We start from the raw sequence: 15,540 nt of genomic DNA on the forward strand, positions 1-15,540 counted from the left end.
AAGTTGCAGGGTATTGAAAGATATTTCTCATACATATTATACTATAGCTTTATCTGCAATTATAACTTATAACATATATATATATATATATATATATATATATATATATATATATATATATATATATATATATAATAAAAATTCAAAACACTTACATTCGGTTTCACCAAAAGTTGACCCATTACTGCAAACATTCGAGAAAGGCCAATAGGTGTACACACTGCAAAGTAAAATAACCAGCTATATTTAGAGAAAGAATCATTGAATTAAGAGAATTATACATACATTTTTTATATTATGACCGTCATATTACCAAATAAGACTATTACAATGCAGCATCAGAAATTATTATGTTCTATAAACTAATACACATCGTCTAAGAAATAATGGAAATAAGAAGTAATGGAGGAGATGCCTTAACTATCTCTACAGATGTGTTGATGTACTGTGATAATTACCCTGTAACCAGTAGACCTGGATACAAAATTTATACTATGATGATTTGCAACTTTTCCTGTACTTGGCGTTTTTCTGCATGAAACGCACCGCTTTAAATATGTAAAATATATTTGCTGTAATTCTCCATATAGATTTAAGATAATCTGTGACATCTGGGTCAATGTGTACCTACTTATCCCATCCATTGCTTCTGACGAAGCTTTACATGCATTTGTGATATGTACACCTGATTCTATTTTCTTTGATGACATTATGTATTATATTCTATGGGAGTTTAATCACATTATATATATCTACACACACACACACACACATACATACACACACACACACACACACTACCGTTCAAAAGTTTATGGTCACTTAGAAATTTCCTTTTTTTTGCAAGAAAAGAACAGTTTTTTTCAATGAGGAGAACATTAAATTAATCAGAAATACACTCTATACATTGTTAATGCTAAATGACTATTCTAGCTGCAAACATCTGGTTTTTAATGCAATATCTACATAGGTGTATAGAGGCCCATTTCCAGCAAACATCACTCCAGTGTTCTAATGGTACATTGTGTTTGCTGTGTTAGAAGGCTAATGGATGATTAGAAAACACTTGAAAACCCTTGTGCAATTATGTTAGCACCGCTGTAAACAGTTTTGCTGTTTAGAGGAGCTATAAAACTGACCTTCCTTTGAGCTAGTTGAGAATCTGGAGCATTACATTTGTGGGTTCGATTAAACTCTCAAAATGGCTAGAAAAAGAGAGCTTTCATGTGAAACTCGACAGTCTATTCTTGTTCTTAGAAATGAAGGCTATTCCAATGCGAGAAATTGCGAAGAAACTGAAGATTTCCTACAACGGTGTGTACTACTCCCTTCAGAGGACAGCACAAACAGGCTCTAACCAGAGTAGAAAGAGAAGTGGGAGGCCCCGCTGCACAACTGAGCAACAAGACAAGTACATTAGAGTCTCTAGTTTGAGAAATAGACGCCTCACAGGTCCTCAACTGGCAGCTTCATTAAATAGTACCCGCAAAACGCCAGTATCAACGTCTACAGTGAAGAGTCGACTCCGGGATGCTGGCCTTCAGGGCAGAGTGGCAAAGAAAAAGCCATATCGGAGACTGGCTAATAAAAGGAAAAGATTAATATGGGCAAAAGCACACAGACATTGGACAGAGGAAGATTGGAAAAAAGTGTTATGGACAGACGAATCGAAGTTTGAGGTGTTTGGATCACACAGAAGAACATTTGTGGGACGCAGAACAACTGAAAAGATGCTGGAAGAGTGCCTGACGCCATCTGTCAAGCATGGTGGAGGTAATGTGATGCTCTGGGGTTGCTTTGGTGCTGGTAAAGTGGGAGATTTGTACAAGGTAAAAGGGATTTTGAATAAGGAAGGCTATCACTCCATTTTGCAACGCCATGCCATACCCTGTGCACAGCGCTTGATTGGAGCCAATTACATCCTACCACAGGACAATGACCCAAAGCACACCTCCTAATTATGCAAGAACTATTTAGGGAAGAAGCAGGCAGCTGGTATTCTATCTGTAATGGAGTGGCCAGCGCAGTCACCAGATCTCAACCCCATAGAGCTGTTGTGGGAGCAGTTTGACCGTATGGTACGCAAGAAGTGCCCATCAAGCCAATCCAACTTGTAGGAGGGCCTTGCTAGAATGCCAAAGGTCTGCAATGCTGTAATTGCTGCAAATGGAGCATTCTTTGCCGAAAGCAAAGTTTGAAGGAGAAAATTATTATTTGAAATACAAATTATTATTTCTAACCTTGTCAATGTCTTGACTATATTTTCTAGTCATTTTGCAACTCATTTGATAAATATAAGTGTGAGTTTTCATGGAAAACACAAAATTGTCTGGGTGACCCCAAACTTTTGAATGGTAGTGCATATAATCAACTTTGAAAAATCACTCCCATCTGGTGTGCATAGTACTTGCTTTCTAGGAAACCGTACAAAAGTCACTATTTTTAACAACTTTTGGTCCGTTTGTGACATTTCTTTTATTTTTATAAATTCTTTTATTTTCCATTTTCCAATAAACAAGAGACGATAGTGCAAACATCAGCAGCACAAACATCGACTCGCAGGCCAAAACGATTCTAGTATGAAGTGCAAACATAAGAATACTGCCCATCTGAAACAATAATGGACACAGTCGCCCTATGCACCCTGAACCCGCAGCCATGCACAAAGGACCATGAGTAGGCACAACAGAGAGAGATAGTAAAGCAAGAAGAAAAGAGGACAGAGAAAGGAAAGGAAGGGAAGAAGACACAAAATGCCCCCTATGCCTCAACTCGACAGAAGATTGGACGTTTGTGACATTTCTAAGCCAGAAAACTGATGTAGAAACTTTGCTAAAATTCCCCTCAATATTGTTATAAATTGCAAATACCATTTCTATTGGGTTTCATAATAGAATACATTACTTACAGAGTAGCAGGAGACATCCCATGAGCGAAATACAGGAATACAAGTAGGGAAGATAAAATTCCCAAAGGTCTAATTGGAGAAAGAAAAGTAAATAAAGTTTCTAACAGGTTTTTCAATCAAAAAGGTGAAAGAAAAACAAACCCAATATTTCCCATTTATCACCACATTGTTTGACTAAAATGTATATTCTGCATTTATACAGTCTTCTGTGCCCATTATTAGTACACCTATAAGGCTCTGTTCACATCTGCGTCCCGGTTTTCCGCTTATGATGTATGATGAATACCACAGGCGGTCATTGACCCCATTGACTTATGAGTTCCGCCATGGTGTCCATAGTTTCAGAATGAATGAATCTGCGCGGGAACCCCCGAACAGAGCCTCCAATGTACATGTGAACAGAGCCACAAAGAATAACTGCAAACAAAAGCAAGTATAACAAACATATGTATTTGGCTCGGGTGAATGTGCATAGTGACGCCTATGGAGGTCGGAGTGGGAGGCGCTTATATCAAGGTTGGTAAAACTCTGGACCAGCTCCTCCAGTCTACTCTATGACACATAATAATGTAGATAGAGAAATACCACGGCACTCACCATTCAGTAAAACTTTACGTATTTATTGAGGCAAAACAAGTTAAGGCAGTATGGATGTGGAGCACAAGCATATGGCCATTTCGTATATACCCACACTTTGCCAAAGCCTCCATAAAGTGTGGGTACATGCAAAATACAGATGTAGCCATCTTTAACTTGACTCTAATAACTTGCTGCAGCGTGATATCACACAACAAAAGCCTTTGAAAAAGTCATTGAAAAAGTCAAGATAAGAGATCTAGCCAATGTGTATTTAATGCGTTATAAGTCAAGGTAAAGACGACTACATCTGTGAATCCAAAAAGTTTTACTGAATGGCGAGTGCCGTGGTATTTCTCTACCAACATAGTTTTGATATTGCTCATCTTACAAACAACTGAGCACCACCTGTTGAGGATTTCATTGAACCCATCTGAGAATTATGGTCTGTGTCGGGTGCTGGGACTTCTAGTGCTCCAAGAGCAATAGCAGTGCCGATCTTTTTCCTCTCTCTTGGAAACTTGTATCTAGGACACATAATGCCTGATTAATTCCATTACATTAATTTGCTCTCTATGGAAGAAGCCCTAGTATGTGAAGTGGGGCAAATAGATTGACAACAGGGACCAAAGTACGTGAAAGCATTCTGCATACAGCGCTTCATAATACGTTCCTGTTATATAGGTAACGGCAAATATTTAAACGCAGACATGCTATACCGTAAATCAGTGTATCTCGGACTGTGAGGTGCCCCCCAAGTTGTTGGTGAGGTGCAGCTGGGACGGCAGTTTTGACAGTAGTGATCATAAGCTGTCCAGTCATTTCTCTGGCTGTAGCAATCTCGGATTTAGAAACACCCATTTTGTGCTTATTTTAATGTTATACTGGGTTCTGGTGATAAATAAAAAGGTAAATTGCGCAATATTTTTCATTTTGGCGTGCACTTCGGCCAATGGTGAAGCCCGGGCATCGCCATGTTCTGGTTGATGAGGCCCCAGTAGAAAACATTTGAGAAGCCGTGCTGTAAATCATTCAGAAACTAGATATCAATGAATGCTTCATTACACAGCAGTCAGAAAGATCTCATCACTAATGGCCACTTGAGGTTTTTACCAGACACTTGTTGTCGGCTTCCTTTAAAGGATCATTTACGTTCATTAGGTAAATCTACTTTGCTGTTCAATACAGAAGTATATCCACTATGTAAAATACATATATGAATTAATACTAGCGGTTAGTAATGGATACTTTTATCATTTACTTCTAAAGTTATAATGTTTATGGGTGCTTTAAAACCCACTTCCATACAGGATGGGTATTACCTGCCTAAAGCTATTGCTTCCCTGAAGAAACAATTCTGAGTGACAGCTATCTCATGTATACGGCAACTTTAAAGAGGACAAATCAGCTCTCCTGACAAGTCTGTTTTATTAAAAATTTTCATTCCCCATAAAATATAAATTCTGGAAAACCCTTATTCCTCCTGGAAAGCTATGAATAGATTGACAACTGGGCATTAGCACACGCCTTGTCAATATGTGTGTCCATACGCAGTGTGATAAGGTCTGCACTGATTGGACAGTGTCCGTGTGTGGGACACGCCCCACTGGCAAAGGGAATGGTAACAATTGTCAAATTATTCATACATTTCCAAGAGGAGTAACAGAGGAATGGGACATTGCAGAAATGCAGAATTGTTATTTCATGGGGAATACCATTAACTAAAACATACATGTCAGGAGATATAACAGGTCCTGCTTGATTGTTTTATTCCAAACAAAAAATCTATCTGTATAGGCATGTAGTAAGAAGAAGCTTACCATACAATGACTCCATGCTGGCAGAGCTATTATCAATCAGGGCCGACGCCACCCACACAATGCCAAAAATAAGCAAGGCCAGTAGAATGAGCATGACTACGGTCTCCAATATCCGAGCTTTGATTCCCTTGGGGTAAAAGAAAGAGAAAGTAAGTGATAGTTCGTGATATCTGGCTTCAGAGGCATCCTATGATTTCAGTATAGTGCAAGTGGGACAAAAAAAAACAACAAAAAACACACAAATACCCATATGGCGGCCTTCATTAGTCCGTAAGGGTCAACGGTATGAGCGAGCGTGTGTAATAATATATATGTGAATAAAAAAAATTTCACATCACATGTATAGCAAAGTATTAGTGCTCACCAAAGTATTCATTTACCACCAATACTGAAGTCCTAGAACTCCTACATGGAGCCTCGGTTTTATTCTTTTAAAAGTCCCAAAATGTAACATATTACTTTACCTATCGCCCCGTGACACAGATATTGGACTTGAAACTCCCATAAATAAAAATGGATTGAGGTTTTTAATTTTTCTTTTTTTTTTAGAAAGAATGTATCAGATATGGCTTTTTCCCATCAGACTTTGATGACTAATATTAAAATCAGATACAAGACTTCATTGACTCCAATATTAAAAAAAATAATATAAATAAAATATATATATATATATATATATATATATACACACACATATATATATATATATATATATATATATATATATATAAAAGCTATTCGGATAACGTCATCGTTGGGCAAAGCCATTTTTAAAAGATGGATTGTATTTCTGATTCTCAAGGCTGAGAATGTGGATTAGCAATTTGTATCGGTGATTCCAATCAAGCGAATGGAAGACACTGGCGAACTGCCAATACGCGGCAACATGCCAAAAATCAGGCATTGCACAGGTATAGTGAGGTAATCCCTTTTAAATGCTGCTTTAAGCAAAGACTCATGCGTCTGTCATTGAAGACTACAGAGCCCTCATGTGGGCACAGGCAACACTACAAGTCTTTGGGGAAAAAAAAGATTCAGACAAAGTGAAATGTATGAAATAAAGTTTTACATTTTTATTTCCTGTTGCTTCCATAGCACCAACATACTCAGCAGTTCTGTACAGAGCATGTCGTCACTCACATCTGTCCCTGGCTTCTCAAAATATAATTTCCCCATATCAGAAACGCACAAAAGGATAATTCCATAGGAAGCCAACTCGCCTAGAAGTAGGATTTTGGAGTGTGTAAGAAAACTGGAGTACCCAGAGAAATCTCACACAAACAGGGAGAACATACAAACACCATGCAGATCATAACTTTTTCAGAAGAATAAAAGGTCCAATCACAAATCAGTAGGAAGTTGAAGAAAACCCGCTGCTGGATGCTGAAACAGCCCCATAGGTGGAGTTTGGTTTAATGTCCTACTAACTGGAAACCGCAAATAGCCTTACAGCCCACCTGACCGGAACATTGTAAGCAACGTTCTTATCAGGCAGGCTGAAGTTCATTCTCCTTTTTGCTGTTTTACATTTTTTGTATCTTACTTTTGCTCTGTTGCTACCTGAAAACAGTCAACAGGTATAGCGGTTACTGAATTAACGCCTTAATGACTGGACTCCATGCATTTATTTTTACTATGTGCTGAACTGAAATAATTTTGTGTAAAGGTGGTTCCCGTTTTTTGTTTTGTTTTTTTATATAACCTGCAAAAATTTCAGTTTCCTGAGAGAAGATCCGTAACCAGCAACTTGTTGATGGTCTTCAGCGAATTTTTTCCACACTGCACCGAGTAAAACAGAGGTGAAAAAAAAAAAAAAGGAGTAACAAAGACATATTACACGGTTGCAGATTTCATATTTGCTGACTAACTTCGTTAATGTGAGGCGGAATTCACATCTGTGAAAGGAAACCATAGCTTTCCGTTTGAATTACCATTGATTTCAATGGTAATGCTTCCATTGCAAATGGTTTCCGTTGGTCTCCGTTCCATAAGGTTTGTGTTTTTTTGGCAGAATCAATAGCGTAGTCGACTGTGCTATTGTTTCCGCCCAAAAAACTGAATAATTAATAATTAATGGTAATTTATAGCGACAGGCCATTGTGCAGTATACTTACACCGACACATGGGACATCTGGGGTGCCGAACCTACTTTTAAAAAGAGGTTTCTTTCACAAGCAAGTTCTTAAATAAGCCGCTAAAGGTGAACATCTCATCTTTACCTGGCATAATAGACACCTGCAGGAAGTCTTACACAAAAGACTGGAATTTGATTGAATTTGGCAACATAAAAAATCCAAGACCCTTTACAAACCCCATGAGTGTGATAAATCTCATATGTAAGTAGTAACATGACAGAAGCAAACCCGAGAAAGGAAATTGTAGAATAAATCCTTACATCTCAGCTACATAGCAGAGGTGTACGGACAAAAAGGTGGATATCATGTTGATGCAGGACTGAGTGGCATCAGAAGCAAAAGAAAAAGAGAAAATTAAACCCAGACAGGCTTCCATAAATTAGACTGTTAACACGGTCTTCAGTTACATATCGAAGCACTCGACCTTCAGACGGGAAGTTTTGAAGTCAGCGGAAATCCTTGATGAGGTTAACAACCCTATTATAGACACCTGCCTGCAATTGATTTTACTTACTGCTTGCAGAGGCTTGGAGATGTATCGTTATGCAAGTACACATATGCAACAGGGGTGAAAACCTCTTGTACTTCAGTAAAAAACGAATGCCGACCCTACAATCTTATATGGGTGATAAGAGCTTAGGGCATACACAATACAAATAAGGCAAAAAATGTAATCAGTCAAGATTTAGTAGGCAGACCCTCAGCAGCTTCTTTATAGGGTCTCCCCTTATGCTCAGAAAAGCTTCAATACTTTGTGATATGGATTCAAAAATAACATTCCTTAGAGATTCTGGTCCATGGCCATAGAAAAGCATCATGTTGTGACCCTCCCATGTTACCACTTCTTAATGCTGCTCGACTGAAGTGAAGGCCACTAGTGAACTAAACTCAATGTCATGTTCGAAGAACCAGTTTGAGATAACATAAGGTTTGCAACGCAGCAAGAGAAGTTTTTTTTGCTGATAATCTGCGGCACAAAATCAAGTAACGTCACAAAACTGCAGCATTTTTGCTTTGATTTTGCGCAATTCAACCTCAACATATGAATACACCTTTAGTTATTCCAACAACTGATTACAGTACCGTGCCTGGTATAAAAAGGAAAACTTCCCAAAATGCACATCACCAGTGCAAGCACTGGGTTAGAAAAGAATACAGGAAGTCAGCTCTGAAGCCTACAGAATGGTGAATGAAGCTCTGGACTAGAACGCTCGATCAATGACTAAATTGGATGTTGGCTCCCTACTGCATCCAACATTATACAGTAGGTTTGGGGTGAAATCAGTCAAAACTGCAGTCACGCAACTGAATGGTAATCCATCTGTCAGCCATTAAAATTCCCATGCTTATGGCTCGCCTCCTAAAAGACAGAAGAAAATATTAAAAAAAGATATAGGTAGAGCTGAGCCGATATCAGCAGCCGATGGCCCTGATCATAGCCTTTTAACCCCTTAAATGCTGTGGTCAATAGTGATTGCAGCGTCTAAGGGGTTTTACAGAAGGGAGAAAGCTGTAAAGGGGGATAAATGGCAGAAACGCTGGTTTTTGTTCATCTCGCATCCCCCAAAGGAAAAAAAAAAAAAGAGACCAAAAAGTCATGTGTACCCCAAAAATGGTACCAATAAAACTACAGGTTGTCCCACAAAAAGACAAAAAAACATAAGCCATCAAAAAACTCCATGGACAGAAAAACAAACATGTTATAGGTGTTTGAATGTGGCGTACGTGTCTGGTACGTCATAGTGCGGGGGGGGGGGGGGGAATGTATGGAACGCGCTCCATACGCTGGAGGTGTCGGCGGTGTTTTACAGCCGACACCCGGGACTAACTGCCAGGAACAGCGATCTTGCTGTTCCTCGCTGTTTAATCCCTCATATGCTGCAATCAATCACAGCATCTGAGGCGTTTAAAAGACAGGGATTGCCACATCCGACAGCTCTCCCACCCCCCCTGCAATGAGATCGGGCGGGGACAATGGTTGTCATGGCAGCCCAGGGGCCTAATAAAGGCCCCCAGGACGGCCTTCACTCTGCTAAGCCTGTGGCAGGGCTTAACAGACGCCTGTAAAGCTGGTTCAAGTCCCCAAGAGTGACTAATGAAATGTGTAAAAAAAAAAAAAAAAAAGGAAAATAAAGTTTATAGTAGTGAAAAAAAAAAAGAATAAAGTTCAAAAAGCCCGCCCTTTTCCCATTTTTCCTCTAGAGTAATGTAAAAAAAAAAAAAAAAAAGTTAACAAAATTGGTATTGCTGTGCATGTAAAAGCCTGAACCATTAAAATATAGCATTATTTAATGCGCATGGTGAATGCCGTAAAAAATAAAAAACATTTAAAACACCAAAATAGTTGTTTTTTGGTCAACTTCGCTCCCCCCAAAAAAATGAAATGTAAAAGTGATCAAAAAAATAATACAGATATAAAACTACAGCTTGTCCCGCAAAAAATGAGCCAACACACCGCTTAATCGATGAAAAAATAAAAAGCTATGGCTCTCAGAACGTGGCAACACCAATCACATATTTTTTTTCTTTACAAGTAGTAAAATCGAAATAAACCTGTATAACTTTGTTATCACCGTAATCGTATTGAGCCACAGAATAAAAGTTAAGTTGTCGTTTTTACCGCACGCCGTAAAAACGAAACCCAAAAAAAAAAAAGAAGAGGAATCTCAAATTTCAACCCGCAAAGAATTTTTTTCAGTTTCCCAATACATTATACGGTACTTTAAATGCTACCAATAGAAACTACAACTCCTCCGGCAAAAAATAAGCCTTCACATCACTCTATTGACGGAAAAATAAAAGTTATCGCTCTTGGAAGGCGGCAGGTGAAAAACGAAAAATAAAAAAAATGGCTGCGGCAGGAAGGGGTTAAGAGGTTTAAAAAAAATAAAAATTTCAAGCAGTGCATGCTTTATTCATTAGTGACTGGAGGTAGTAAAGACTATATTGTCATGATACCGCGTCTGTAACTCTATTCAATGGTCAAGTGAACAGCAAACCGTTGTAACAAAAAAAATTAACAAAAGAAAATAGTTAGAAGAGAAAAGTCAATGAGCAGTAAATGAAAACTCAAAAAAACTTCACAAAAATATCAAATCTACCAAAAAACTCTGCAATAATGCCATGTGTTTCCATAGTAAAGAGCAATGAAATACTGGAAAGCTGAAAAATCTTGACCCGTTGTAAGGTTTGTAAACAGCACTTTATACAGTATACCTCCGCCCATGTAGAAAGCCTGGGAAAAATCTCGGAATTCATGGCACACTGAAAATAAATATCTCGGCCATTGTTCCTTTTCCTACAAAAAAAAAAAAAAAAAAGTGGTCTCTTAGTAACATTAGGGTAAGGTTTGCTTAGCAAGCCGTTTGGACTGCAAGACGTTTTCCGTCATCTAGAGAAGATAAATGTAAGCCCTGAATGGGAATATAAAAATAAAAGGCAGGTGCTGGTTATTCTAAGGCAAGAACCGAGAGCAAACAGACATGTTCATCACCTGTCTCTGTTGCTTTAGCTGGCGATTAAATGATCGCTCTGAGTACAGGGCAATATTAGTCTGCATGTTCAGCTGTCAGGTCAAAAGGACTCGCGTCTCATTGATGCCGTCGTCCTGCCATGTAGGATTATTCTCCACAAAGAGACACAATGTTAAAGAGTTGTTGTTGCCTTTTAACCAGCGGATCTACATTTGTGTGTTCTGCAGTATTTTTTAACAAACATAAAACATTTAAAATCCCAAAAATGGTTTTATTAGGGAAAAAAAAGTGTGGGCGTCAAGAGTTTTATAGCATTTCACAGCCTGGCGGACTTTTTGTGTTGTCACTCAATTCCTTTAAATCCAGCATTGAAATTATTTGTTAGTCAGTAACCGGAAAATAATTGTAATGCGGTCTCCTTATTTCACGATTTAGCGAGTTAAGCTGGCAATCAGCGTGATCGACCGACGATCTAATGCATGTGGAGGTCTGCTTCTGTCCCCCCTAAAGGCAGATGTCGGGGTTAGAGAGGGATCCCACGAGAGATAAACTGTTGGCGGAGGTGTCTGGCAGCGACTTATTTACATCTCCCCATTAAAATAAACATCAATGTTTGGCCCAGTGTATGTCTGGCTTTACAATCACATACAAAAGCTAAACTGCTCAAAACATGGTGCCTGTAGGGGTATGTTCACACGGCTTATTTTCGTCCGTTTTTCTGTCCGTAAACGTCCGAAAAATCGGAGGCAGAACGCCACCCAACATCTGCCCATTGATTTCAATAGGAAAACCGGCATTCTGTTCCGACGGGCCGTTTTTTTTACGCGGCCGTTTTTTAAAAATGGCCATGTAAAAGACGCCCGCGAAAAAGAGCATATCACTTCTTGAGCAGTTGTTGGAGCCGTTTTTCATAGACTATAGAAAAACAGCTCCAAAAACAGCCGTAAAAAAAGCAAGTTGCTAAAAAAAAAAAAAAACGGCTGAAAATCAGGAGCGGTTTTCCCTTGAAAACAGCTCTGTATTTTCAGACATTTTTTAGTAAGCGTGTGAACATACCCTAATTTAGTAACATCACTGAGAACTTTTTCTATTATAAAAATGTACTTCTATCTTTTATTAAAGTTAAAAAACTTTACAGGAAATCTGTGGCCTTAAGATTCCAAATATCCGATATATACTGCAGATTACATGTGCCCTGTTAGTGGTTAATAAAATGCATTTGAAAAGCCTTCAGACCCTTTATATTTTTTCACATTTTGTTATGTTGTGCTAAAATAAAAAAATAATTCACGTTTTTCCCCCTCATTCTGCACTCAATACCCCATAATGTCAAAGTGAAAACAGAATATTAGTAGTCTCTGCTAATTTATTGAAATGGAAAAACTAGAATATTGCATTGACCTAAGTATTCAGACCCTTTACTCAGTCATTCGTTGGAGCACCTTTGGCAGAGGTAACAGCCTCCAGTTTTCTTGGGTATGATACCACAAGGTTTGCACACCCGGATTTGGGGATTTTCTGCCATTCTTCTCTGCAGATCCTCTCACGCTCTGTCTGGTTGGATGGGGACTGTCGGTGGACAGCCATTTTCAGGTCTCTCCAGAGAAGTTCGATTGGGTTCAAGTCAGGTCTCTGGCTGGGCCACTCAAGGACATTCACAGAGTTGTCCCTAAGCTACTCCGGGGTTATCTTGGCTGTGTGCTTAGGGTCCTTGTCTAGTTGGAAGGTGAATCTTCAGCCTAGTCTGAGGTCCAGAGCACTCTGGATCAGGTTTTCATTAAGAATATCTCTGTACTTTGGTCCATTTATCTTTCCCTCAACCCCGACCAGTAGGGTTGTCACGATACCAGAATTTGGACTTCGATATCGATACTTTGTGTAGTATTGCAATTTTCGATACCAAACGATACTTTGCCAACAGTAATAAAAAAAAATAAGTTCTTCCATTTTCTGACGTGAGGCACGATGTGTGATGAATTTTGAATGTGCCTCACATTAATAGTAATTAACCCCATCATGTTTCTCAGTCATAATGGGGTTAATTACTATTAATGTGAGGCACATGGAGCTTAAATTCATCACACCACGTGCCTCAAAAGATAAAATAAAAAACGGCTTTCTTTCACTTATTTACAGCGTGCGCATCATAAATAATGCAAAACAATTGTTGTGCTGGTTATTACAGCCGCGCCAATACCGAATATGTGTATATTTTATGCACTGAAACTTATTTTTATGTTTATTGTAAAAACTTTTACTTTATTTTTAAACTTTAATGTACTGGCATATATCTATATGCCAGTACATTAGCCTGTATACGGATAGTACACAGGCAGTTGGTAGAACATACCTAAGTATGCCCTAACAGGAAATATGGTAGACAGCCCTGGGGTCCTTCAATGGACCCTGGGCTGTATGCCCATATATGGTATGTCCCTCAATCGCATCACAGGGATTCCCTGTGACACGATCCGAGGAGCATCCCCCCTTCTCATTTTCCCCTTGAATGCTGCAGTTAGTTTTGACCTCAGCATTGAGGGGAATAACGGCGGAGATGAGAGATTTCTTTTTCACTTTCTGGGGTAAGGATAGACAAAGATGCGCCTAATTTATCAGGAGGCACTCATATATAAACATATCAGTGATAACAGTGCTCACATTACATCACAGTTACCAGTGATTTCTATACAGGAATACACAAAGAAAACACAGATCAGGAATTCTATCTTTTTTTCCACAATTGATTTTGGGACCGGTTCTGTCCCTCCGTCAAATCAGGGACTTTGGTTGTTCTCCAACTCCACTCCAAAATCTTTGGACGTTCTGGATCACTGCGGATTAGCAGCAGTCGTCCCAGTGTTCGGTTATGTTCACACGCTTAACAAAAAACGTCTGAAAAATACGGAGCTGATTTCAGAGAAAACAGCCTCTGATTTTCAGGCGTTTTTGAAGCTGAGAATGAAATTTGGAGCTTCTTTTGAGGCTTCTTTTCAGACGTTTTTTGAGGCGTTTTTCATAGTGTTCAATGGAAAATCAGCTCAAAAAACCGCCTCAAGAAGTGACATGCTACTTCTTTTTACGGAGCGTCTTTTTACGCTCCGTTTTTTTGACAGCGAAGCGTAAAATAAAGGCTTGTGGGAACAGAACATCGTAATTCCCATTGAAAGCAATGGGCAGATGTTTGTAGGCGTATTAGGGGCGTTTTTTCAGGTGTAATTCGAGGCGTAAAAAATGCCTCCATTACGTCTGAAAAGAGGTCGTGTGCACATACCGTTAGGCTGACAAGAACATTACTAATAGATGGAGTGGATATTACCATACCTGTTTTATATTTCAGTAAGGCCACTTTCACACGGCAGTATTTTGGTCAATATAAAGCATTTAGAAGCCAATACTAGGAGTGGAGCCCTCACAGAAAAAGTATAATGGAACGACTTGCACCTCTTCCATGTTTATGACCCACTCCTGGTTTTGGCTTACAAATCCCGATGCAGAACACTGACCAAAATACAGCCGTGTGAAAGTGGCCTTACTCTCCGGTAACACTCTATAGGAGCGCTTTATAGCTTATTTTAGTGGGAAACATCACACTATTCGTGTGACAATATGACCCTGCCAGGACGAGTAGGAGTCAACCAACTAATTATGTGAAATAACCCCTTAAAGAGGACCTGTCATCTGCTCAAAAAACTGTAGCTGACATCTCAGTTAGATTGCTGGCGCCTCACAGATTCTGGCACTTATTTTTTTTTCTTCGAGGCTACCACCATTTGAGATATTGGTGCCGTTCATTTTGATGCAAATGAGGCCTTTGACTGAGGAGGGTGGTTAACACCGCTCACTTGGCAAGATGTAACCCCCCCACATGACAGTCAAAGGCCTCATTTGCATATCAGGCACCAAAAATTGCAGGGGCGCCAATGGAGAGGCAGAGGGAGCCCCCTCCCAGATGATCCTGCTTATTGCATCAGTATGTCAGATGTATATTACAACAAACCCGCTGATGATGGAGCGGGAACAGTTTCTGTGCCCACGGTATAGCTGCACTGTACATTTATGGCACAGTGGGGAAAATATTTCAAGCCCACATCGAAAATGGTGGTTTTCCGGGACTATAGCAATGCAGGTCTATTCCTAATATAAGGATTATAAATGAGCCGAACAGGAAAATAAAGGGGCTGGTTGCTCCTGTGAGTGCTGCATATACTTCATTGCTTACATAGGCACAGTGCCTCATCTGTATAAGCGGCTGTGCCTGGTACTGCACCCTATCCCACTTCATTGTGTGGGCCGTAGGGATCACAGAGGTCAAGCCCCACTCATCAAACATTGACAGCCTACCCTAAGGATAGGCAATCAATTTTACAGTCCTGTAGAACTCCTATAAATCTCATCTCATTAGGCGATAGCATATTGCTAGGATATGCCATCCCTTTCTGATTGGTGGGACGAATGCTGTGGCCCCTTCACTTTTTTCCATGCACATCGGCGCGCCCGGCCAACTGCTGTGCAGAGAATTGTAGTGAACGGGGCCGTGATATGCTGCCTGTACAGTCGGTGGCACCGCTGTGCAGGGAAACCGTTCAAGAGTGTGCAGTGCTCATTCTCAGGATTGTCGTGGTTCCCAG

General features: G+C 39.6%; 1 protein-coding gene across 2 annotated transcripts in view; it reads right to left on the reverse strand.

The window, feature by feature from the left end:
* Nucleotides 1-15,540, reverse strand: part of LMBR1 (limb development membrane protein 1) — a 143,048-nt gene that overhangs the window by 54,985 nt on the left and 72,523 nt on the right. For both annotated transcript variants that reach the window (XM_075827398.1, XM_075827399.1), the window contains 3 exons: nt 5,305-5,431; nt 2,909-2,977; nt 156-220 (listed from right to left, as the gene is read on the reverse strand). In XM_075827398.1, the coding sequence (XP_075683513.1) occupies nt 156-220; nt 2,909-2,977; nt 5,305-5,431 (261 nt within the window). The remainder of the gene's footprint in view (nt 1-155; nt 221-2,908; nt 2,978-5,304; nt 5,432-15,540) is intronic.

The sequence above is a fragment of the Rhinoderma darwinii genome, chromosome 5, assembly GCF_050947455.1.
Source record: "Rhinoderma darwinii isolate aRhiDar2 chromosome 5, aRhiDar2.hap1, whole genome shotgun sequence".
Taxonomy (NCBI): Eukaryota; Metazoa; Chordata; class Amphibia; order Anura; family Rhinodermatidae; genus Rhinoderma; species Rhinoderma darwinii.